This window comes from Coturnix japonica, chromosome 3 (assembly GCF_054131305.1).
Source record: "Coturnix japonica strain WE chromosome 3, WE-NBRP24, whole genome shotgun sequence".
NCBI lineage: Eukaryota > Metazoa > Chordata > Aves > Galliformes > Phasianidae > Coturnix > Coturnix japonica.
This window is the reverse complement of record NC_140665.1, coordinates 6,399,517-6,423,826: the sequence shown is the minus strand read 5'-3', so window position 1 is coordinate 6,423,826 and position 24,310 is coordinate 6,399,517. Positions and strand designations below refer to the sequence as shown.

At 54.9% G+C, this 24,310-nt stretch overlaps 4 protein-coding genes across 10 annotated transcripts in view; 3 read left to right on the top strand and 1 right to left on the bottom strand.

Moving 5' to 3' along the window:
- Positions 1-746: 746 nt before the first annotated feature.
- NPAS4 (neuronal PAS domain protein 4) lies at positions 747-3,750 on the top strand. Its single transcript, XM_085542454.1, is given in 9 exon segments — positions 747-1,115; positions 1,568-1,787; positions 1,789-1,980; positions 2,129-2,242; positions 2,283-2,348; positions 2,350-2,633; positions 2,736-2,845; positions 3,193-3,322; positions 3,423-3,750. Coding segments are annotated over 9 exon segments (1,530 nt in total). The 5' UTR covers positions 747-1,014; the 3' UTR covers positions 3,736-3,750.
- On the top strand, positions 3,747-7,893 carry RRP36 (ribosomal RNA processing 36). 2 transcript variants are annotated; one of them, XM_085542453.1, is made up of 7 exons: positions 3,747-3,783; positions 4,029-4,167; positions 5,678-5,744; positions 6,012-6,116; positions 6,235-6,309; positions 6,411-6,528; positions 6,755-7,893. In XM_085542453.1, the coding sequence occupies exons 2-7, from the start codon at positions 4,064-4,066 to the stop codon at positions 6,892-6,894; spliced, it is 609 nt and encodes a 202-aa protein (XP_085398579.1). In that variant the 5' UTR covers positions 3,747-3,783; positions 4,029-4,063; the 3' UTR covers positions 6,895-7,893. The 2 variants fall into 2 exon arrangements, with proteins under 2 accessions (XP_085398579.1, XP_015712186.2); XM_015856700.2 differs by lacking the exon at positions 3,747-3,783 and adding an exon at positions 3,791-3,881.
- A 1,359-nt stretch (positions 7,894-9,252) lies between these two features.
- Positions 9,253-12,089, bottom strand: LOC107310746 (transmembrane protein 121-like). 3 transcript variants are annotated; one of them, XM_015856679.2, is made up of 3 exons: positions 11,658-11,999; positions 10,389-10,590; positions 9,253-10,301 (listed from the first exon to the last, which is right to left on the bottom strand). In XM_015856679.2, exons 1-3 carry the CDS (start codon positions 11,852-11,854, stop codon positions 9,651-9,653), a joined length of 1,050 nt encoding a protein of 349 aa, XP_015712165.2. In that variant the 5' UTR covers positions 11,855-11,999; the 3' UTR covers positions 9,253-9,650. The 3 variants fall into 3 exon arrangements, with proteins under 3 accessions (XP_015712165.2, XP_015712166.1, XP_015712162.2); XM_015856680.2 differs by having other exon boundaries at positions 9,253-10,590; positions 11,958-12,089; XM_015856676.2 differs by having other exon boundaries at positions 9,253-10,590; positions 11,658-12,050.
- Positions 12,090-14,288: 2,199 nt separating this feature from the next.
- LOC107310720 (phosphofurin acidic cluster sorting protein 2-like) overlaps positions 14,289-24,310 on the top strand; it is a 34,704-nt gene continuing 24,682 nt past the window's right edge. For 2 of the 4 annotated variants that reach the window (XM_085542429.1, XM_085542428.1), the window contains exon 1: positions 14,291-14,564. In XM_085542429.1, coding sequence (XP_085398555.1) covers positions 14,380-14,564 — 185 coding nt within the window. In that variant the 5' untranslated portion in view covers positions 14,291-14,379. Of the gene's footprint in view, positions 14,565-24,310 lie in introns of all 4 variants that reach the window. The other 2 variants (XM_015856604.2, XM_085542427.1) reach the window with 2 other exon arrangements.

Sequence of the window (24,310 nt, the reverse complement as noted above, 5' to 3'; positions counted from 1 at the left end):
GAACCAGCTGCAAGCTCTTTGTGCCCCGTAGGAGCTGGGGCCAACAGGAAGAGTGGGCCTGAGCCACAGTGTAGCTGCTTCCCAGGAGGGGGACAGCAAGGGTGAATGGGAAACAGCTGGTGAACATCACCCTCAGGGTAGGTGGGTGCAGGGGTGAATCTGCTATCAACACAGAAGAAGGTAGGGGAGTACTCAGGGCTTTTACTGGGCTGCAGAAATCCAGGACAGCTGACAGATGGTGATGGCTGTGTGCCATAAAGTGCTGGAGCCTTTTGCTGCAGCATCCCCTTCGTCAGCACCGAAGCACCAAGCTTACTGTCCCTGTGGGGTGCTGGGCACCAGGAAACATGCATGGACTGCCCTGACTTGCTGCATCAGTCAGCGCAAAGCTGAGCACAGAAGTACCCCAAAATACTCCTGTCTCTGTGAATGGCTCTCACTGGGGCTTCTCCAAGGAGTATAGCAAGCTTAGGGACACTGAGCAGAGGCTGGATGGGCTCAGTGCCCCATGACAGCTCCCTCTTGGAGAGGAAACGTGGTGGGGAGAAAAAAAGGGCCTTGCTAGGGAGGAGAGGGAGTTCTTGACACACTCTCCAAGGGGCTGCGCACACACTGCTAGCTTCCATCCCATGGTCAGAACTAGTGCTGGGCTGCTAGCTGTGGGCCAGGAGCCAGATGGACACGTGCCCTGGGATCCCTGCTCCCTTCATCGTCACCCCCTCCTGAGCCACCAAGTTTGCTTTAAAGACCCCAGCTTCCTTTTATTGCTTCCCCTCTCAGATTGCAGCCGGCTGTGAGGGCTATTTTTAGAAGGCAGGCTGCTAAAAATAGCCCCAAGATTTTTGGAGTTGCGTCAGGAGGGGGTACCTCTCCTCCACGCACCGGCTTGGCCCCTGCACCCCAGGAGGCTACAAAAGGAGGCCGGGAGCAGCGGGGTCAGCAGGTTCAGACGCAGCCAGAGGCAAAGGCAGCAAGAAGCACACTGCCAGCTCCAGGCATCCCAGTGCCGGCACCATGACCATCTTCTGCAGCCACTGCCACAGGCCGCTGCAGGCAGAGACCAGCTGCCTGCCCAGGAGGGCTGAGCAGGCACACGGTGCCCCCAAGCTGTTCAGGTGAGCTCCCCTCTGCCCCTTACCTGCAAGGGGAGGCTGCGAGCGGCTCCTGGCCAGGGTGAGACCCAGGCAGGTGCAAGGGACACTGAGGTAAAGGATCTCGGAGGGGGGCAGAGAGATTTTGGGAGGCTTGAATGAAGGCAGGTGCAACTTCCAGATCAGATGGGCTGCAGTTCATTATCTGGCACTGGATGCGGTTTCTGCCCTAGTGGGGCTCGGTGGGGAGGTCACGTCACTCAGCTGACTCCTGTTTGCACAGGGCTGCAAACACCAGCAGCGTCTCCTGCTGGGCAGCCACATGCACCTCTGTCTGCATCCACCAAAGGATTGCTATTCCTGAGAGACCTTGTGTGGGGCATCAAGCCATACTGGGGGCCAGTGTTCCCATAGCAGGAGATGGGGAACGCTGTCCCTTTCCCCGGGCAGGGCTCCCCAAACAGTTGGCTTTGCAGGTCAACCAAGAGCGCCTCCAAGGCTCGTCGGGATCAGATCAACGCGGAGCTGCATGCACTGCGCTCCCTGCTGCCCATCTCCACGCAGGAGAAGGAGCGGCTCTCCTACCTCCACACCATGGCCCTGGTGTGCCTCCAGCTTCGGGGGGCTCAGCTCTTTCCTCCAGGTACCTGTGGGCATTACAGTCCCTTTCCCGTGGCTGCAGCACTGCTCTGCACGAGGCACTGCTCCCGTCCCCTTTCAAGACAGTGCTTCACACTGCGCTCCCCCTGCAGCCTCAGCTCCTCCCTCAGGACCGGTCCTTGCTGCGGAGTTGCTCTCCTTGCTGCCGGGGTTTCTGCTTGTGCTCTCAGCTGGTGGCAAGCTGGTCTACATCTCTGAGAACGTCTCTCAGTTCTTGGGTCTCTCTATGGTAAGGGCTGGCCAATGTGAATTTGCAGTCGTCGTTTCCCTGTGCTCACTGTGCATGGCACACTGTCACTGTGAGGCCCTCGCACGGTGTCAGAGGGTTCCGAGGTTACAGTGTGCTGGGGACCTGACATGACAGCTCCTTCTATCAGGTGGAGCTTCTTGCCCATGGGGACACCATCTTTGACATCTTGGATGGGCGAGCATGGGAAGAGGTGCACAAGAAGCTCCTCCTCGCCCAGGAGCAGCCAGGCAGGGGTAAGGCTGTAGAGAACAAGAGTGCAGTGTGCTCACTGTGGTCCCCAGGCTGGGGTATCATAGGTGCAGCCCTGCTCTGGCCCTCTATGGCTGAGGGCACAACCAGCAGGTTGCCAGTGAGGGCGCTGAGGAGTCGCTAATCCTCTCTGCAGAAATCACCTTTGTCAGCGAGATGCGCACATCCAAGGCCTTCCGGCTGCAGCACGGGGGGAGTCGAGCTGTAGCAGTACGCGGGCACTTCATGGTCCCACACTGGCCGGCCTCCCCCTCCACCACAGCCTTCCTGGCCCTCTGCACACCGGTTGCAAAGCTGGATGCAGTTCATGAGACCGGTTCTCAGGACAACCTGTTTCAGAGCACACATGCCCTAGACATGAGGTTTATGGATGTCACAGAGAGGTGAGGCTGCCAGCTGGTTGTCCAGGACAGCCAGCATCATCTTCCTTCACAGAGGTTGGGTGTGGGATGCAGGCTGGACTCCATTCCTCTTGTCCTCCCCAGTGCCATCTACCACCTCGGCTACCTCAGGGAGGAACTGATTGGCCAGTCATGGTACAGCCTCCTGCATCCCGAAGATGCTGATATAGCAGCTGTTCAGCACAGGGCTGTGGGTGAGTATTACACCCACACTCACCTGCGTCTTCCCCTAGTTTGGCTACATCTGAAACCTGTCTGCCTAGCACAGCCAAACCAAAGTAAATGGAGTCCTGTTTCCTGTAAAAAGAATGAAGCAGAAGGTCTATGCCCCATACACTGACCACATGGGTTTGCTAGCTCAGTGGTTACTAGCAGAAAAGCCCCATTGAGCCTCAGCCTTTGTGAGAGGCCGCAGACCTGACTCCACCGCTTGCAGCTTCTGTCTCACCGGGGCTGCAGCTGCACTGGGGCCATCGAGCCTTGCTCCAGCAGCGGGTCCAGCCGTGCCCCGCCGCACACTGACACCGCCGTTTCCCCGCAGCGCTGGGTGCCGGGGCCACGGCAGGGCCCGTCGTGCTGCGCGTGCTCCGCAGGGACCGCACCTGGGCCTGGTTCTGCGTGTCGGCGCAGCGTGGGGGCCGCTGTATCACCTGCACCAGCCGCAGCCTCAGGTGAGGGCTCAGGGATGGAGGAGGGAGGAGGGAGGACGGCAGGGGCCGGCGGCTCCCGCTCCCCGCGGGCCTCCTCTCACCGCCGCGTCCCGCACCACAGGGAGGAGGAGGCGGCCTACATGCGCGCCCGGCAGCACAGCCCGCCGCCGCTCTGCCCGGTCCCAGCACCGCCGCCCGCCGCCTCCCCGCCGGCAGAGGGGCTGAGCCTGCTGGCCGCTCAGCTCCGCGCCCTGGCCGACAGCCTGTCACCGCCCGCCGCACACAGCGGGGCCCGGCCCGGCACAGCGCCCCGCTCCTACGGCCCCGCGCAGCCGGACGCCGCGCTGGCGCTGGCCTGTCTGCTGGGAGAAGCGCTGGAAGCTTCCGCATCGCACGTTGCGCATGCGCACGGCGCGCCGCTCCTCCACCAATAAACGGCCGTTGTGTGCTCCCTGCTGTCTGACTGCGCGTGCGCCGCTCGTGTGGGTTCTCCTGGGGGCGGCCATGATGCGGGAGGGAGCGAATGGCGGCGTGGGGAGCGAAGGGACGGGACGGGAGGAGATGGGGACGGGAACGGGAGGTGAGACCGGGCCTGTCGCCTCCGGACGGGGGGACGGGGCTGGGGCTGCTGGGCGGAGGGAGGGGGGGACTCTTGTCTCATGCTCTGGGGGCTGGAAGTGCCTCCAGGCAGCGCCGTGCGATCCGTGTGCGATGCTCTGCCCTCCAGATGAAGCTGAGCTGTCGTTGGAAGAACGGCTGCAGATGCAGAGTGAGAGCGGAACGAGAGCGAGCCGACAGCTGAGCAATGGGGAGAAAGCAGCAAAGCCTGGCAAAGCCCCCGTCAAACAGCGGCTGAACAAAAAGGGGTAAAGCTGGCGTGGGTCTCATCTGCTGTGCTGTACCGCAGTGCCCTTCATTGCTGTGTGTTATCTGGGACTGATCTGTCAGTGTTCCTGAGCTCCCAGTGCTCTGCCGTGCTCAGATCCACAGCTGTCTGCACTCATCTGGTACTTAAAGCACTACTCGGTTCCCGTGTAGTCTTTGCATTCAGTTGCTTTTAACCCAGGAGCACAGTGAGTTTCTTCTTCAAGCTGTGATAAATAGCCTTTTAACTTGTACCTACCTGGTTTTTGCACCTCTTGTGGCTTCTCAGTGTTTTCTGCCCCAGCTGCCATAGCTGCGGTTGCAGGTTCAGCTGATTGGCTGCAATCTCATTCATCCTTCTGCTGTCATCCCCTCTGTTGATGCTCCTTTCTTTCCCCTCTGTAGTGCTTGCAGTCACAGTCTCTGTCCCATTCTCAGTGCTCAGTTTATGTGCTCTGCAGGTGCTGTTAATATGGTGTCTGTAATACAAATTCAGTGTAACAGAGCCTAGCTGATTTTAGCAGTCTTCCACGGGCCTCCTCTGTTAACATCTGTCAAACTATTACCCTTTATTTGCAGTATGTAGCAGTTTTTAGTCCTCAGAGTTGTATCCAAAGGATTCAAACAGGTTTCCTCTGTTACCCTGGCATTACCTCACCTATTTCTGAATTCATCCTTCCTCTGCTTTAAACAGTTGACCAGAATAATGTTTCTACTTTACCTTCTACCCAGTAGTCTGGGGGATTTTGTGTACTCTATTTCTGCTACACCGCTTGCATGACTTTGCTTTTATTACTTAATTTCGCTAATCCTTTAAGCACTGCACCACTGCAAATCCCAGATGCTGTTTTTCTCCTAGAACTTCTTAAGAAAGCACTGCAGGGAAATCCCTGTGAGCTCAGCTGCTTTCAGTAGTGGTTTGTAAAGCTGACTCGAGCATTGCACAGGGGTGTAGCCTCATGAGAAGATGTGAAAATAAGCTGAACGTTGCTTTAAGTGGGATTGGGAAGACTTCCTTATTGTTGCAAGGTTGTTTGTGCTCCTTGCCTCATGGTCTCGATCATGGTAGAACTGGCTTGCTCTTGTGACTACCCAGGTCAGTGAGAAATTCCCACCTTTGGTCTGGCCTCTCAGTGTATTTAGAGTGCATGAGCTGGGCTAGGAACAGAAGAGGATCATTACATGATGTATGAAAACATGAAGACAGAGGAATAATTATTCACTTGATACCACTGTATAGTGGTAGGTTTTCATTTGACACAGTGAGGTTTTGATGCTTTGGAACTAGATTAAAGCACGAAGATGTTTTCTGTAAGATTACTTTAGTTACACATTTATAGGTGAGTTGGTTGTAGTGGCCACATCTGGCTTTTGATACCTACAGTCTCTGTGAAATCTGGTGTTTTGGCACTGTGCGTTAATGTTCTTCAGAGGGTTTGTGTGACCTGAGATATTAGTCTGGGTCTCTTTCTGCCCTCTGCTTCTTACAAGTATGTTTTTTCCCTCTTTCAGACCTGTGGAGATGTCTGCCAAGAAACCCATGCCTTTTCTGAGACAGGTTGTCCCTGTTACAAAGAAGGTGAGTGCTCTTCCTCCCCCACTTCAGGCACTGACTGTTTAGTGGTACAGGGGGCACAGATGTGATGATGGTGCTGCAGAAGGTGGCGAAGGCTGTTCATGGAGGATAGGTGTTGCTAGCAGCCTGCTGGGTGGGTGATTATAGCTTGGCTCTGGGGAGAGCAGGAGATGGGGGACAGGAGAGGCTACTGCTCTGACCTTAACTTGGTCATTTGAGAATAAGCAGGATTCAGAGTAATCATGGCTCTGACGCTTCCTCTGCCTTCAGGTCCACAGAGACCCTCGATTTGATGACCTGTCTGGAGAGTATAATCCTGAAATATTTATGAAGACGTACAGCTTCCTGGATACCATCAAGAAGCAGGAGAAGGAGGTAATGCCTTGTGCCTGTCCTTGGCCAGAAGAAACTTGCTTGGCAGGGGCAGCCCCCACAGGAGCCTTTTGCAGCAGAGCAGGCAGGCAGTGACACAGCTTTCTGCTCTCTTCTCCAGATGGTTCAGAGGCAGCTGAAAAAATGCCGGGATGTAGAGCAGAAGGAGAAACTGCAGCAGCTCCTGAACCGCATGGTGAGTTTGGTGCAGCATCCCCTCTGATAGGCAGTGCACTGGTAGGGAGGATGTGTGACCTGAGGTCACACTTGCTGACATGGGCCATCCATTCTGTACAGACACAGCAAGAACAGGCACAGAAAAAACTGCAAAAACGGAGGGAACGGGAGCTGACTTTGAAGAGACAACAACGGGAGCTGGCCAAGCAGGGAAAGAAACCCTTCTTCTTAAAGAAGTGTAAGTACACGGTGTGAACATGTTGCAGGAAGACCTGGAGGAGGGTATCGCTGACAGCACTGCAAGCTCTGGAAATGAGCTGTCCATAATAGCTTGGAGCTGTGGGGAGGGATTGTGGTGCTGGCACTTAAGTGACAAGTCAGGCCTGGAGCCCAGCAGGAGGAAGCGAGGTGTAGAGAGATAATTCAGGCTTGGATCTAAAACCTTGCTCCTCTCTCCTTCACAGCTGAGAAGCGTAAATTGGAGCTAGCAGAGAAGTATGTGGAGCTAAAGAGGAGTGGAAAGCTGGAGAGCTTCCTGAACAAGAAAAGGAAGAGGAATGCTGTCAAAGATAAGCGCCGTTTGCCATCACAGAAGAACTTGTGACTGCTGCACAGACATGCCGTTACCTGGAAAGGTGGTGTTGGCGCTGGGATTCACACTAGCCAGGCCTGGAAGATGGCAGCCTCTCTTCTCACTTTCTGCCTTCCATTGTACAGTGATGCTGTTAGGCAGCAAAGTCTGAACAGGAAAGAAATGTGCTTTCAGTAGCTGAAGAGACCCCTGCACTTGTGTTTTACATCATGTCTGGGTGGTGACAAGTCTGTCATGCAGGTGCATGAGGTGCTGATTGATTTGTTCTTGCACCTGCTCTTCCTGTAGCTAGGAGAGCCCAGGCTGTGCCCTGCACTGCTGGCTCATCTCCATGTCTCACTGGGTCCCAATGAAAAGGGTATCGGGTGGGAGAGCAGCTATCCAGTCTGTTCAGAGCAAGGCCAGCACTGCATTCAAACTGGGATGCTCATAGCTTGCTTCATATGGGCCTGCAAATGTACAGGGACAGATAGCACTACTGTTCTGGACCCTTGTTCCACTGCTTCAGGTTCTAAAGGTGAAACTCCTTTTTCCTCCAGGAATCTTGCCTGGTTTCAGATTGTAATTGCTGTCTTGTTCTCAATGAAGTGCCTCTGTCTTGTTAAAAACCTTGCAGAAGGTCTGGAGGTGAGCAGGAAGAGGTGCTCCTAGGTCTCTTTGAAGCCTTCACTTCCCAGGACTGAGTAAAAGCTCTCACCTCCCAGCACAGTTCTCCAGCCCCTGGCAGCTTTTGCACCCTTGACTGGAATGAGCCCAGAGAACCAACGTCAGGGCCCAGCTGGGGCAAGTGTCCAAATGTAGTTTGCGCAGGGCTGAGAAAATGAGAGAGATTAGCATCCCCCCCTGGGGCTGCACCTGCCCATGGTGTGGCAGGCCTCCCTCACAGCCAGGGAGTGCAGCTGACTGTGCTCAGGTTCCCTCCAGCAGGGCTGCCCCCATCTCAGCCTGTTCTTTAAAGGGCTGCTGGTGTTTCTAGGTGATATTGATAAAATAAACACCTGCTTTGCTTTACTCCCAGTGTCGGTGCTGTTCTAAGTGAAGGTGTTTGCTGCAGTTTGAACTTACAGGTTGTGCTTCTCTGGCATTGCAGCTGACCACCAACTCTTATTTCTCCTCGTTCCTAGTGGCTTGACTTCAGTGGCTGTGCCAGTGCAGAAGTGATGTTGATGTGATGCAGGTGCCATGAGCCAGACCTCGGTCAGCAGGGCACGTTGCTGACCTGTCAAACCTGCACATAGCTCCACTGCTGCAGGTGGCAGCTGGTGTGTGAGGCCTGGGAAAAGGTTGTGTGAAGCAGAGAAAATAGAAGATGAGCAACTCCGTCATGCCTGGCTGAGGGTGTTACTGAAGCATCTGCCTCTGCTGCAGTTCCTGTGGGTGATGAGAGCTCTGCGTTGGTAACAGATTTTAGTGTGGGCAAAGGCAGCAGAAACAGGATTTGCTAGCTTGGTTAGGGACATCATGGAAATCCTCTGCTGCCTTTAGCCTGCATGTGGCTCACTGCTTTGTGCTGAGCCTGCCCCCTTCTTCCTCTCCTGACCTTGGCACTTGGGAAGCAAAGCCTGGTGCATCCTTATGCCTTCAGAGGAGAGTTTCCTTGGAAGCAGTGTGTCAGTGCCAAAGCTTAAGGCTATCATGGCCCCTTTGTGGCATTAACTTGCTGATTTACACTGGTTTTTTATCCCAAACTGAATAAATCATCTCTTGTAAAGGTGCATAGGGACAATTTGGTAAGAAGGGCTTGGTCCTGGGCTCACATGGGAGCCACTGCTGCCAAGGCCTTGCCAAGGGGCTGCCAGGTCTGCATGTCCCCATCCTCTGTTGCTGGTAGATCCTGCCCAGCAAGGAGCAATCCTAATGCAGTGCCAGAACAGAAGACTTCTTAGCTGCAACACAAACTAATTGTCCAGCATACTGAAGGTGAAGAGTAAATCTGACCTGTCTTTTCCTGTCTGCTCCTGGCTTTCTCCTGTCCAAGGAGCAAGCCCTAGGGCATGGCCTGAGCACAACCAGCACTGGGGTGGGCCTTGGGGCAGGCTCCAGTGTGACAGCACTGGCTGGTGAGGGATGCCTCTGTGTCTACAGCTGGTGAAGCTTCTCTTTCCCATGTCACTGGAGGACTGCATTAGGTTATTTAGCTTGTGTTTCTAATGTCCTGGCAGGCTGTCTGCCAGGTCTGGTGCCCCACAGGCGGGCTGGGGGGGACCTCATGTGGGCTTCCCCAAGGAGCGCAGCTACTAGGCATCAGTGGTGACCTGGGATGCTATTAGTGGGTGGGGGTGGCCACCCAATGAGATCCCCTATTTCCCCCCAAAGAAGTGCTCTGCAGCTGGGCATCAGGGCACACTAGGACAGGAAACACAGACACAATGAGAGCTCAGGCCCTTTATTGCAAAGAGGGAGATACGAAAAAGGTCAGTTACCCTCTTCAAGTCCCCACCGAGCCTGCGGCTGTCTGAGAGGGATGAGAGGTGGGGGGAGCCAGATCCTCGCTCCCACCAGGATGGGCACCTGGCTGGGGCAAGACACTGAGGTGGAGCAGGTGACGTCTCTGCTCAGCCCCTGGCTTGAGCTGGAGGGCTGTGGTCCTGCACTGCTTGGCTGCCCCATCGCAGTGTTGCCCCTGGGGAATGGAGCAGCCTTGCCCAAGGAGGAAGGAGACAGGGTCAGTCCCTGCTGTCCAGAGGCAGGGGGCTCAGCGACCCTCCTGTTGTCTTGTGGGGATGACCAAGCGTGGCAGTGCCCAGGCTGTGGTTGCCACCGGCACGTCACGTGTTGTCCTGTGCCAGCTCTTCAGGGCAGGCAGGCTGATCCCGAGACTTCTGCATCCCTGGAGAGGGCTGGGGCTGGCAGCTATGCTGTGGGGCAGGGCCCGGCCCCGGCGGTGCGTGGTGCCTGTGCCGCTGGTACTGCACAAACATGCAGACCTTCAGCCCGATGGCCAGCATGTTCTTGCCCATGAAGATGCTGGAGACCCGGGAGTCCCTGAAGAAGAGCATGTTGCTGCCTCGGATGAAGATGGTGGTGATGTTGACAGTGAGCATGCTCAGCATGGGGTACAGCATCATGCGGTGAGGCATAATGCCAATCCCCTGCATGCTGATCTCGCACAGGGAGACGCAAGGGAGGACCAGGAGCAAGATGTAGCAGTAGAAGAACATGATGCCCTCAGCCCAGAGTGGCAGCCCCTTCTTCTGGGGCTCCCACAGGTTGGCCTGAATGTCCAGCACATCCAGCATGTCCACGATGACCCAGAAGAGGCGGTTGCGAAGATCTTCTTTCTTCTTGAATGTCCTGACGTACTCCATGTGTTCTGTGGCCACCAGCAGCACATAGAGGGCTGGGATGCAGATGGAGAGCAGCAAGGTCAGCGCTTTGCGAGCCATGAGATCTAGGCTGTTCCGATCAGCTTTATAGTTCTGGTAGACAAAGTAAACCTTGATCTCCAGAACGAAGACATAGAGGAACCAGAGGATCATGGCATAACCTCGCTTGGCTGTCTTTACCTCTGCCCCAACCCAGATGGCCACATAGCGGAGCACCAGCAAGAAGCACACGTCGCCCACTGCCACCATGACGCAGATGCCCAGCTTCCTGGAGCCCTGGCTCTGCTCCACCAGGTAGGCATCCATGAGGATGAGGCTGCTCATGATGAGTACGGTCGAGAGGCACACGTGGGGCTTGCTGACAGGTGGCGGGGGAACCATTCTGCACAGAGGAACAGGCAGGACCATCAGGGAGTTGCTGGGCTTCCCCATCCCTATTCTTATCCTGTCTCCTCACCGTAGATGGTCAAAAGAAGGGTGGTGTGTGGTCACACACTCTCCTCCTAGCTTATCTGATGGGTTCTGGCCAGGCTCTGTCCCTACAGAACATCCTTCTAGGGAAAGGTGTGAGACCTTCAACTCAGAGCAGGTAACCAAGCAAACAAGCTGCTTCCCCCTGCAGTGCAGGAACCTCTGCTCCTAGGCTGCATGTAGGGGAACCATGGGGCAGGCTGGATGGCCTCTGAATACTTGGGATGCTACTGCCTCTTCTACTTGCTCACTGAATTAGCTAATTACTGCTATCATGAAGGGCACGTGCCTTAATTCCATGGCCATTCCCAGATAGTGGCACTGGCTCTGTTCTTTCCTGCAAGGCACTCAAGGCCATGTTTATGCTTTTATCCCAAGCCATTCCACAGTATAGCAAGACAGGCTCCCTGCCTTTTTCATCTCCTTTATTTTCATGCACAGCAGTAGGAGAGAGATGATTTCCAGCATGGCCGTCCTGGGGGGTGGGAGGGAAAAGATCTGCCCAACATCTTCAGTTTCTTTTAGCCTTGTGATCCACAAGAGCTTTGCTTGCTGTTCCCTGGCAGGATGCAACAGAGCAAAGAAAAGCAGCTCTGGGATGCGAGGAGCTCTGTGAGAGCTCCTGGATTTCAGCTTGATGCTCGGCTTTCCAGCCTGGGCTCAGCGCAAAGCCCCACGAGCAGCCCTGTGCTTCAGATGACACGGGTGCTGTCGGGCTCCCTCCCGGCCCAGCACAGCTGCGGGCAGCTGCTGCCAGAGCTGGAGCGAGCTGGGAGCTGGGGCCCAGCCTGGCACGGCTCGGCAGCTGCTCTGGAGGGGAGCCAGCCCCCCGGCTGCGATAGAGGCCGAAGCTCTCCCGCTCGCCGCACGGTGTCGAGCCGGCTCCCGACGCTGGGGCCGCTCGGGGGCTCTCTCTGCCCGCCGCGGGTTGGGATTCCCGGCCGCACCGACACCGCGCGCCGCGCCCACCGGCGTTACCTGGGGGTGCCCGGGCACGAGAACGCCCCGAATCCCGCATGTCCCGAGCCTTCGGCCGTGCGGACGGACGGGCGGCAGCAGGAGAGAGGCGACGAGGAGGGCAGCTGCTCCGAGCCGGGCCGCGAGGCGGGCCGCAGGGACGGCCGTGGCGAGGCGGCGGGGCTCCGCGTCCGTCTCTCGCCGTCCGCCCGCAGCATCGCCCGGGGACCCGCGGCGCGGTGCCCGCACGCCGGGGAAGGGAGCGCTCGGCGCGGAGCCGCGGAACGGCGGCCCGGAGCTCCCCGACGGGGCCGCGCTTACCTCGGGCGGCTCCTCGGGGCTGCGCGGCGGAGGGTCCCCGCTGACGGCCCCGGGCCCGGCGCGGCATCGCCCGGCGGCGTCTCTGCGGCGGCGACGACGTTTGGCCCCTCCCGGCCGGGCGGGCGGGGACTGCGGCGGCCCCCGCCTCGGCGGCACGGCACGGAACGGAACGGAACGGAACGGAACGGAACGGAACGGCACGGAACGGAACGGAACGGCAGCCGAGCGAGGAGACAGGAGGATGCGCTCGTGCCGGGGTCAGCTCCGTGCCAGCGGATGGGGCGAGCCCCCGCTTGGTCGTGATTGACGGAGGTCCGCGCTCTCCGGGGAAGGCTTCCCAGTACATTTCCACTCCGCCTTGGCAGCGCTCGTTGTAAATAGGCGTCCAGAAGCCTATGGAAGATGCGGCCATGACCTGTTAGGGAAAGGCTGTGCCCCAGAGGGCGGTGGGCATGGCACAGGCTGCCCAAGGCAGTGGGCACAGCCCCGATGCGGTATCAGGCTCTGCTTTCAGCCACTGGGGGTTCGGGGTGCTGAGTGGGACCAGGGATTGGGCTCGATGATCCTCGTGGGTCCCTTCCAACTTAGTTGATAGAGTGATGCGAGAGAATGGGAAGCCAGTGCAAAAGCAAATTCCACATCTTCCCTGCATTGGGATCAGGGCAGACCCTTGAAGGGTCTCCAGCCTTGGAGGCACCGAGAGGTGGCAGTTTTCAAGCAGTGGAGCTGTGGACAAGATGATTCATCTCTGGGCCGCAATCATAAAGCCCCTGAGCCTTCACTAGAAGCTAGGACAGGAGGTGACAGTGTTCGCGTGGGAAGCAGTAAAGAGCTGCTTTAACGAGGCACATGAAAATAAGCAACCAGAGCAAGAGCGGAGATGTGCGTGCTTCGCTAAAACCCGATGCTGGAGCTGAGTGCCACGGATTGCATGTGGATGTGGCTGTGATCAGAGACAAAACAGGAAGGAAGCTAAGAAGGGTACAGCGGGGATCCCAAGCAGATGGCTCTCCATTGAAATCCACCTGTTACACTGAGCATCCTTGAAGAAGCAGAAAGGGGGGAAAGATTGCCAGCAAGGAGCTGCAGGTAAAGGCTGCTCTGAGAGCTTCAGCTGCTTTAAAAGCCTCATGGCCCCTATGGCCTGGCTGTAGGGCAAAAGCTGGAAGTGATGGGCATGCTTTAGGAAGGCAAATGACCACAATACCCACCCTGGTAACAGCTGAGAGGAGGAAAACAGAGTATAGAAGCAATGGTGATAAGGTCCTCTGGGTGTGAGCTCAGCCTCGGAGACAATAGTGCCTATTGCAAAGCATTAGATTCAAACATAGAGTGTGTGCTGCTAATCCTGCTGGCAGCAGCTCAGGGGAAAGGATGGAAAACAAAGCAATGGCAAACCCAAGGTGTGGAGCTGTAGCAGCTGCTGGAACACCTCTGTGTGGGCACGGGTAATGCACGCAGTTCCAGCAGGCTCAGATAAAATCAGTTTTGCAAATAGAGGCCTGAGGCTTCAGCACATGCATCATGGAGCTCCTGCAGGTTTGGAGGGCCCAGAACAGGGACCCCCAGGCCAAGCCCTGCTGCTGTGGCACCGTCCCCGGCCCGGCGGCTGATGCAAGGAGGAGGGCTGCTGTGCTACAGCCACTGGGTGTCAGTGCGGAACCACGCAGCACTCAGCCGCCCCTCGGAGCCGCGCTGAGCAGCCAGGGCAGCCTGTGTCCCCCATGCCCAGAGCACGATGCGGGCTGAGCTGCTCTTCCAGCTGGGGGCACGGCGCTTCGACAGGGACTGTCTTGCTGCATCTGAACCTCGTAAGGCGTCAAGGGTGGGAGCGAGGTGTGAAAAAGGAGAAAGTGGGTTATTTCCTTCTGATTTCCAGCGGCGCGTTTGTAGCCGGGTGCTGGGATGCCAAAGCAGAGGGTGCGTTGGCTGCTCTCCCCACACAGACCCAGAGCCCAGCAGGCCCCATCGCCCCGCCATCCCCGCCCCCGGCCGCGCCCCTCGTCGTGCCCGCGCACTCAGACTCGGGAAGAGCGGCTGCTGCGCGTTAAAGGGCTCGAGGCCACGCCCCCCCACCAGCGCCGTTCCCATTGGCCGAACTCTCCCCAGGCGCCGAGTCCTTTCTCCTTTCCATTGGCTACCGCCCGCCGCGGCCTCCCCCCTCGCCGTTCCGATTGGCCGCTGCTCGCCGAAGCTCCCTCCCCGGGCCTCTCCCTTTCCCCCTCTCCCATTGGCCGTCCTCCCGCCGCAAGGCCGCGCCCCTCCTGCCGCGCTCTGATTGGCCGCGGGCCCGCCGGCCACCGCCCTGCGGCCCTCCGATTGGCTCCGCGGGGCCGCCTTGTCCCGCCCCGCTCCGCGGGCGCGCGCCGAGGCGGAGGCCGGTGCTGAGGGGTCGGGCCCCAGCGCCTCCGTTGGCAGCGGGATGGCGGCGGCGGTCGGCGCGTTGGGCTCGGGCCCGGCCGCGGGGCCCCCGGCGGTGGGCGGCGGGGCGACGGCGGCGGCCGCGGCAGCCGCGATGGCGGTGGCCGGCCCCGGGCCGGTGCCGGTGCCTATGAACCTCTTCGCGACGTGGGAGATCGACCGCTCGGCGCCCAGCTGCGTGCCCAGGTGAGCGGGGCCGAGCCCGCCGGGTGCGGGGCGGGGGCTCCGGAGACGGCCCCCACATCGGGGCCCCGGAGCCGGGCAGCCGTGGCAGGCCGCGGGGACAGGCCGAGCGGATCGGCGGCACCGAGGGCCGCTCCGTCACGGAGCCTCGCGCCGAGGGGCGGGGGGAGAAGAGCCTGGGATCTATCCGGGTGCGATGTCTGCGAGGGGCGTATTCCGCGCCGCACAAAGGGGGAACGAGTCACGGTTGCCGTGGGGTGTGAGAGCGGCAGCGCTGGGCGGGGACGGCTCCGGGACCGACGGGCTTCGTCGCGAGGAGCCGGGGGTGCTCCCTATGGAGCCGTGCCGCCGCCCGGTTTGCCGCACGTGTCGGCGGAGCGCCGGGCCGTTGTGCCGCGGACACGGAGCGGAAGGCGGCGAGGCACCGTGTGCCCGTGGGCAGGGCGCGATGAGCAGCAGGTCGGCTGCCAGCAGCGCGGAGTTGCAGGATGGAGCGGGGAGTTGGAGCACGTGGACGCGCGGTGTTAACAGGGCTGGAGAGAGGAAGAGCCGTGCTGGGAGAGAGGAATCGCTGCGAACAGTGGGACTGTGTCTTGTAGTGGGTTATGGGTGGGGGGTGCTGGTGGGTGAGTAGAAGGGCTGTGTCCATGGCGTGGAAGCTGGAAGGAGCTGCCCTTGGGGGGATCCAGTTGGCAACTGGAGCAGGTTGCTCATGGATGCTGTGGATGCCCCATCCCTGGAGGCATTCAAGGCCAGGCTGGATGTGGCTGTGAAGCATCCCTCTTCACAGGCATTGCTCCTAAGGGTGTCTTGGTTGCTGTGAGGAGCAGCTGTCGGCGCTAGTTTGAAGGAAACTTCTGTAAGTTCTGTTGGAGTGACAGCTCTGGAACGGCAAAATGCAGCACTCGGTGGTGTGGGTCCAGAGGAGGGTTAAGAGGATGGGGAAGGGTCCAGGGAACGAGGTGTGAGGAGCACCCTTCTGTGTGGGTGGCTGTAGAACAAAAGACAGCCCCAGCCCCACATCTGAGCTGGGTTAATGCTGGCTCTGTGTGCCACGCTCACTGATGGCTCACCAATGTTTTCACTCTCTGGTCTGCTTGTGTAATGCATTAGTTTTGATGTGATGTCCTTCCAAGCAGAAACACGACTGTGCCGTCCCATTGCCCAGCACAATCTCTGGTCCGTACTGTGCTTTGGGAGTGGTAGTGGTAGCAAAACAATATCCATTCAAGGGTAATAATCCTTCTCCCTTGGGCTTTTCTGTCTGTTATGCATGAGTAGCCTTGATTTTTCCCAGCCTTGCATGTATTCTAGGCAAAGGAGAACTTTGTGCTGATTTTTATGCTGCGTGATGTGCTTTGCTGTTTTTCTAGGCTGGATATAAGTTGTTGCTATTGCTGGGCTCCATTCTAGGTGTTTCATTTCCACGGTTAGCACCGCTCTTCCTTTTACCCCTTTTAATATCTGAGAGCCCGTACGTTCCTGGGGAATTAGGAAACAAGATAAGACCGGCAGTTGGAGTTAGTTCTTACTCCTTTTCCATGACACAGCTGTTGTGTTCAGTGTGATGTGGTTGTTGTTTCAGTGATAAGTCATCGCGTTCCTAATCGGAGGTAAGAGCTACAAGGCTTGTTTTGACTAATGCATTAGTGTTGTCGAGCTCAGATTGCAAAGGCAGATTCTACCTGTGCTGACTGTGCTGTGAATGCTGCTAGGAGTGCACAGATATGTTACATTTACTCTGAAATACCTCCTAGCTTGGTTCACTGTATGAATTCAACCCAGCCAGCCTTGCTGCCACCCCACAGTGTGCTTGGATAGTTAGAAGAGCCACGTGTGCTCACTTGCATGGCTCTGAGGTCCTGCTGGACGCCCTGCCATGGAAGGTGGGTGTGTTTTGTGTGCATACAGCCACCGGCTTCTCTTTGCCCAAAGCACAAAAGCCTCACTGCTAGCCCCAGTGTTCCTGTAGGGAACCATCTCACTCCAGCTGGAACAACAAGCATTTGCCTGTGATGTTCTTGGGCAGTTTCCTGGGCAAGCTGAGGATTTTCATGGTGAACTTCCAACCTCGGGGAAAGCTGCAGTCTGGGTAAGCTGCACCCCTGGGAGCATTAAGTGGTTCCGGATCACTCCATACAAAGGCACCAGGATGCCACGGCAGCACGATGCAGCTCCAGGCAGGGAGAGCTTGGGAGAGGCCAGGGAAGCAGCCTCTTGTAACTGGTGCTGTTTGCCGTGTTTGAATTATGATTTCCTCTTAGTCCCATATAGAAAATAAAATGTTCTAACTGGCCGTCTGATTGCTTATTATTCTTAATATCGTGGCTTTGGCTGCCAGCCTGCAAATATGTCTGAAATGCTGTCCAGTGTCTGTTGCTGCCTGTGCCTTGTCCGTCACTGGGCACGCTTGGGATTTCTCCTCTGTGCTGTGCTTCCAGGCTGAGCGTATGCTAATTGGGCTGCTGCCTGCTATTCCATCTTCCTGCTCATTAGTGGAGCCCGGGACGAGCATCCCCTGCCAGGATGATTGATGGGGGGGGATGCGTGCTCCTTTCAGAATAATAATCTCGTCTTTCCTGAAGGCTTCGTGTTGTTTGAAGTACCTGCTGTGCTGCCTTCCAGCTCTGCTCGCTGGGGTTTCATTGACCAGGCTGCGTTAGCTCTGTTATCTGGTTGCTCATCGCATACGTCGCGTTGTGTCCCTATTGTGCTGGTAGGCACCGAGCGCTCGTTCTGCTTCCTCTGGCGTATGCAGTTATTGTGTAGCTGCTGGTGATCACAAATACACACCCTCCTCCCAGATGCAGATCCCCTTTCTCCCTGGGAGCTGTGGGGTGCTTTGCTGTGTTCCTGCACGGTGTGGGATGGTGCTGGATTAGATGGAACACGTGTCTGCTGTCAACTTGACAAGTCATTTCCCCAAAAGAGCCAGAGGTGTAAACCATCCCGTGTTTGATATCGTCCCAGCAGTGCTGCTGTCTGAGCACCTCACGTTCTTATCTTTCAGCACCCCAGGTGATGGGGGAGCTTTTTGAACTGCATCAAAGCTGTTTTCTCCATGTTTTTTCCTGCCTTACTGGCAGTGGATGAGATGAAGGGGAGGCGCAGCCTTTCAGGTACCTCCACACATCACAGCCGTGCTTCTGGAGCCCGCTCCCTGCTCTGCAGTGTGATTCATTCCCTGTGCACACAGCCCAAAATTACATGGCGTTTGCTTGCAGGCCTGTTGCAGCGCAATGGCTGTGATGATTTGCTGCCTATTGTCATCTCTCAGGAGTTTTCCTCCCATCTTCTGGTCTCACCCAATGTGGGATTCTGCTAAACCACATCCCTCAGTACCACGCTGGGGGCATCCAAGGAGACAGGAGGCTGTCCCAAGGGCCACTGGATGTCCCAGGACTTGGACATCTGAGAGGCTTCAGGGACATCCCAGAAGATACGGGGACATTGGGACATCCAAGGGGGGATGTGAGGACATTGGAGGAGCCATGGGCAAGTGTGAGGAGCTCTGGGATATCTGAGTGTTATCTTAAGGGCCACCAGGGATGTCCAAGGGGATATGTGGCCAACCAAGACCCCTCCCGCATGCCTACCTTCACCTGGAGCCACGCATCCTAACTGCAGAAGTGGATGCTTCAGTCACAGACAAGATTGGCCCTTATACCAGTGTAGGTGCCATGCATGGCCACAATCAACAGCTTGGGGCTCTTCTCCAGCACCGATCACATTCATCCAAAATGCCTCCCTATTTATTCTGCTGTCTGATTTTCAGTAGAGTTTCAATCAGTGTCTCTGAATCCATATTATTTAGATCAGTGTTTTTAGGTGTACATCACTGATAAGTTTTTATAATAGCTCCCTTTCATTTGTTCTGTGGTTTTCCTGCAATCCTTTAGCTATCTCCTAGTAGTCTGTTGTGTTTTCTTTCCTCACCTGATTTATACAGCTATATTCATTTCATTGCTCCTGAGGTTTTCTTTATCTGCCAGTGAGTTTCAGGCTTTTCCCTGTTACACTTCTGCCTTTGTTGCACTGCACTTGTTGCTGCATCTTGAGCACATGCACCAAACTTTGTTTTTTCTGTCTGTCCTGAGCCTGTGTTTGGGTAGACCCCAGCCAAACAGATGGAGGTTGGAAGCAATGTCCCTTTTTGTTGCCCATAAGAAAACAATGGGAAAGTTGCTGCTACATGTAGCCTTGTTGTTCAGTGAGCTCTTCCTAATGCTTCATGCAGCAGCAGTGGATTTTGTCGTGTGCTTTTAGTTAACCAAGTTACTTATTTGAAATGGAGCGTGACCTTGCAGTTGGACGCTGAAGTGAGGCTTGGATACATGTATCTGGTGGAAGGTTTGGGAGCACTGTGTGGACTTGCTGCTGAGATTTGAAGCTCCATTTGTGCAGAGGAAAGACATTGTTCGTGGTAGGGGCAATTAATATCTGCGCAGCGTGCATTGGAGCATGAGAGAGGCTAATGGCAGTGTGTTGCATGCGGTGTGCTCTGGGACAGGGCTGTCTGGGCACATCGCAGGCCTTCCTCAGGAGATGCCTCCTGACAATGTGCTTATTATCTGGAAATCAGCCTGTGTGACAGGAGGTGCCGGGAGGCTGCGGCTCAGCCCCATGCTCTGGTGTGGTGGATGCTGCCTGATGTGCTGTAATGAAGTGCTGCCTGCTCCGTAGGGGCTGTGCTCCAGGCTCTGGTTCTGCACAGCAAAGGGGAAGCAGAGGTGAAGTGATTCATCCAACAGCTAAGAAGTAGTGGAGAACAGGGATTAAATTTCCTTTCTCTGCCTGAAGATCTTAACTCTAAATTACTTCCTTCTGTACAAGCGGTGCAGCCTTGCGGTAGCAGAGCCTGGGGGACACAGTTATGTCACTGCAGCTCTCCTGTGCACGTGGCAGGGCAGCAGGGTTTGATCTGCTTTGCTCTCAATTAATTTTCCTTCTTATTTATTTTTTACTTTCCAATCCCCAAATGTTTGGGTGTCGTCAATAAGGGCAAATGAGTCTTAACCTCACATACTGAAAGCTATGACTGCTGGCCTTGAGCACCTGCAGGGATGGGGCATCCAGAACTTATCTGAGGCTGAAGAAAGGGAGAAGGCAGCCTGCAAGGAGTTGATAGAACTGCAGGAAAGGGGGTGGGTGGGAGCGTTGTATTTTCAGGCTGAGCTGTTTCATGCCTAGCAGTAGTTTAAGCAGAATTGGAGTGGATCTTTTTTTTCTTCCCCAGTGATGCATCTGTGTGGGTATTTAATGTGAACGGATGCAGAGTGATGGGAGAATGGTTCCAAGGCACCCGGTTTCATTCATTCTTTGTGCTGCAAAGCACACTCGCTCCCTGCACACAGAGTGGGGTGAGAAGCTTCAGCTCTGTGTGAGGCAGAGCAAGCAGCCCTAAGCACTGCTCTTAGGCAGGCGGGGGGAGGGCTTTAACACCTCCATTGCCTGCCTTGTAGTTTCTGCCTGTTCACAGCTCAGCCAAGAGGAGAGAAAGGAAATCTCTTAACCTTATTATTGATTGTGAATACAGCAAGCAATCCAATTACCGCCATCCTTTAATCCTGACACCGCCGGACCCCAATTAGAAGTCTTGGTTTTGTACCCCTGCAGGCAGGGATGAGGTGTCTGTGAAGGATGCCACCAAAGCTCTCTGTGGATTGACTGCTGTCTGGAAGAACTGGGAGGTGTGGGGCTTTGCACCCAGAGTTTGTCTAAGGAGTGTGAGAGCTGCTGGCCCCGAGGTGCTGGCCTCTCTTGTTGAGACCTGAGCGATTCTTCACAGATCTAAGTGGCTTTTGGGGAGACATTGGGAGTTTTTAAGTAGATCCCGATGGTTTTATCCTCTTGAGAAGAAGAATCTTGAAAAACATATTCCAAAGAGCACTTCTGCTTACTGCGGCCGTGATTATTTCTCTTCTCTGTAGTCAACAGACCTGTGAGGTCTGGAAAGGACAGAGCTGTAGATGCTGGTAGCATGTACCCATGGCAGGGGAGCATCGCTGAATGGGTGAGATGCAGAAAAGCCAAAGTTATTGGGAATGGGATGACAGAAGCAGCCAGCATCTACCCACAGAAGACAGCAGTTAGATGCTAGCCCTTGGAAGATCCTGTTTCCTCTTCTGAAACATGGTGAGGTACTTGTGGCCCATCCTCATTGGCAGTGCCAGCACTCCTGTTGACATGAATATGAACAGGCTTGGGGTCCCCAGTGACAATAGATTAATAACTCTGCTTAATTACAACCTACTTTTTTTTTTTTTTTTTTTCCTAATACTGTGAATGCAAATGACTTTTCAAGGAGAGCTGGCTGTGGGATGTACGGGGTGTTGGAACTCTTTGGAAGAAGGCATCCCTAAGTAGATCAAGGTTTAAAGTCTAGGATAGCTTTGATCAAGCCATCTGTTCTAGTAAACAGTGAGAGAAGCTCCATGAGTGACCGTCCTGGACACTCTTCTATGTAACCTCCTGTAGTGAACCTGCCTTAGCAGGAGGTTGGACTTGATGATTTCCAGAGGTGCTTTCCAACCCGTATGATTCTGTGAGTGCAGCTGTTGTGATTTCAAGCCAAACAGACTCTCAGTTGAGTTGAGGAGCATTCAGTGTTGTCCACTCCTGGGGTGGTTACAGGCTCAGCTGTCCAGATGGAGCCATGTCTGTGAGCATCTTCCTCACAATAGCTGGCAGTGCTATGAGAGGTCGTAATGGGAAACGTGGCGTTAATGTGTTGTTTTGCCAGCAGTAGTTATGTGATGGTACAATAAAGCGTGTGAGGTTTTAGAATTAAATTCCCTTCCAATGCAGAAATCAATGCAGTTCAGTGCAGAGCAAACGCTGCTGACGGAGCTCTAGGAGGAGCCCGGGTTGTCAGTAATGTAGATTAATTGATGTCTGTTGTGATATCTCTGGCCAAGCAATAGGGTGGAGGCTGATGGAGTCTCTTAGCAGCAGCAGGTAGAACAAATGCTGAGAAAAGGAATCTTAAATAAATAAAATGCTTTTGGGGACGAAAATCTGGTGATCACATAAGGGTTTTTAGTACTACCGTAAAGTGCCCCAGCTCTTGGTTCTTGGCTAGCTGTATAAAACGAAGCCACAGAGAGAGAAATAGCTCCTTTCTGGAGTCGAGAGCTCATCTCACACTGCCTGAAAGGAGGCTTTCAAACAATTTCTTCCCTTGTTTTGCAATAGTAACTCTTCCTGCAAGATGTGTGATGTGTTTTCCACACAGCATCTGTTGCTCTTCAGAATATAACTGAAATAGGTGCGCTCACACACACACAAAAGACAAGAACAAGGACCAAATAACCCCCTTTGGCAGGAACACTTTGGAAGTGCTTGCACTGCAAAAGGCCTTTGAATTTCAGGTCTGAGGGAAGTCGTTTTTTTCTGACCAAGTCCAAAGCCATTTTGTAACTGTATAAAGTGTGCTATCCTGTGACTCCCTATATTTCATCCTTTCTGTTTGGGATTTGATAAAACAGGTAATGAGAGAGGGAGTCTGCTTTATGCCTGGTGACCTTGTTCTTGTGTATGGACTTGTTGTGTCTGGGAGAAGCAGCTTCCAAACAAAGTGCTCACTGAATAGGTCTGCGGATGGTATCATAGGGCAGCTGGTAGGAACCAGGTAGTTAAGTGAGCAGGAGAAACAAGGTAGTGGGGAGTTCTTTAGTCCTGGGAGTGTGTAAGAGGTTGGCTGCGACTGGCTAAAAGAGCTTTTCAGGAAGCCTTAAAGCTGTGTGTGTACAGCCACTGCCAATCATAGATCTCCTGACGATGGTTTTAACGTGCTGTCTGAACATCTACAGCCTGGAACACAAAGGTTTGCTGCTTCTGCTGATTTTGCACTGCATTCATAACGAGTTGCCTATGTGGAGGGTGAGCACACAGAGAATTCACCTAAGCTGAATGCTTCCTTACCTGCTGTGCTTTGGGGAGTGAAGCTCATGAGCCCACAGTGAGTGCCCTCTAAATATATCTGCTCTTTTTTCTTCTCTAGTAGAGGGATGTCAGGGCCTAGAGAAACATCTTGCTCTTCCACATGGGCACACCTGAAAACAAAAGCATTTAGTATTGCTGGGGGCTCACAGGGCAGCTCTCTATCCCACCCACCTTTCTTTCCCATCCTCTCAGAAGTCGATGTGTGCTTTCTGTTGTGTTGCCAGTGGGAGGTTTCCTTTAAAGCTTTGTGATTCTTAATGCAGACTTGGGCTTCTTTTTGCTTTGCCTGCTGAGGTGTGCTTTGGGGGAATGTCATCCTCTGAATGTCAAGCCTGGTAGCGTTCTTGTCCTTGAGAGTAATGATGATTTGAAGGCTCGTGCAGCTTTTGCTCTGAAGGAAGATGTCTAGAATTTTCCATCAGGACAAGCTGTGTGTTTCCCAGGGGCTGCAGCTTATAGATGAAAGGGGTGAGGTGCTCATAAAGCGTGGCTCTCCAAATCCAGTCTCCATGCTGTGAGTGTCTGGGCTCCATCCTGTGAAGACAATGGGATGTAAGCTCCTGCTCCCAATGGCAGGCAGCCTGCGGTCACTGCTCCAGAGCATATCAAACTTGTTGGGTTGTCCTTCCTTGGACACCTACTTCAAAGCAAATCGGAGAAGGCTGAGCATTGAGGTGTGCAGAGAGGTTTTTTATTCCTGTCCTTTGGGATGTATTTCAAGCTGTTTCTCAATGGCTGTTGGCAGGCTTCCAGTCTTGCTGCCTTGCTGAATCACCTGTAGTGCGAGTAGTTTAGTAACACATGAGAATTACAGCAAGCATAAGGTGGTGTGACGGCAGCGTGTAAAATACACTGTTGTGCCTGGGGAACACAGATGGGAAAGCCTGAAAGTGGTGTTTGGGGTGACTTATTAGGATGAGGTAGTGTGAAAACCCAGCACTCTCAGCAGCTGACATCCCCAGCAGGATCCTCAGCAGGCTGGTAGGAGTTGTTTGCTCTCCAGCCTAAGGAGAGCAGAGCAGCGGGGCTGAAAAGCCTCCCTGTTGTCGTAGGTGGGACTCCAAAGCCAGCAGCAGCTCTGCCAGCAGGCAGGACGTTGGGATGAAAATCTGCTTTGAAACAGAGCTTGCATTTGCACTGGCAAGGGGAGCTGGCAGTCCTTTGGGCAGGTAATGCAGTGTCAGGTCTGTGGGTTCAGGTGTGATGGGGACCCAAGCAATGGAACAGAAGATAGGGAAGAGAAGAGCCAACCAGGGGACCAAGCAGCCAAGCCCATGGAGTGGGACGTGTCTGCAGGCAGCTTCTGCAGGTGCTGGTGTGCAGCAGGAGTCCAATGTCTGCTCATGGAGGCTTGTGTTAGCTTGGGTATGCAAGTAAACTGCCTCTAGCTTCTACAGGTACCTAGAAGCATCATGTTTGTGACAAACTGCTCTGCAGCTGTAACTAAGTATCCTTGTTTTCTCGGAATGACCTTGCTTTTCGCAATACATGGTGCTTTATTGTCCCTGCTGTTGTATATAAGGCCATGGTATCTTTCATCTCCTGCAAGGCAGGCAGCTGGGCCACACAAGCCAAAGCTGTTGTGTGAGTGCTTGTGGCAGCACAGCCAGTGCTATCAGCTGACGTCGTGATTGCAGGGCTCAGCACAGGACAAAACAGATGAAGTGAAAGTACTCAAATCAAGTCAGCAATGCTATTGTGATGGGGCTGCGCACACAACATGGTGTGATGAAGGATGGAAAGGTTAGAGTCCCCAAAAAGTGGCTAATTGCAGTAGCCTCCCCTTGGCTGGAAGCAGTGCTGAG

Coding starts and splice junctions, on each gene's coding strand:
- RRP36 (XM_015856700.2), top strand. CDS start 3,806: ATGATGCGGGAGGGAGCGAATGGCGGCGTGGGGAGCGAAGGGACGGGA. Junction 4,168..5,677: donor CAGCGGCTGAACAAAAAGGG/GTAAAGCTGGCG, acceptor TCCCTCTTTCAG/ACCTGTGGAGATGTCTGCCA. Junction 6,529..6,754: donor ACCCTTCTTCTTAAAGAAGT/GTAAGTACACGG, acceptor TCTCCTTCACAG/CTGAGAAGCGTAAATTGGAG.
- LOC107310746 (XM_015856676.2), bottom strand. CDS start 11,854: ATGCTGCGGGCGGACGGCGAGAGACGGACGCGGAGCCCCGCCGCCTCG. Junction 10,591..11,657: donor TCGTGCCCGGGCACCCCCAG/GTAACGCCGGTG, acceptor TCCTCTGTGCAG/AATGGTTCCCCCGCCACCTG.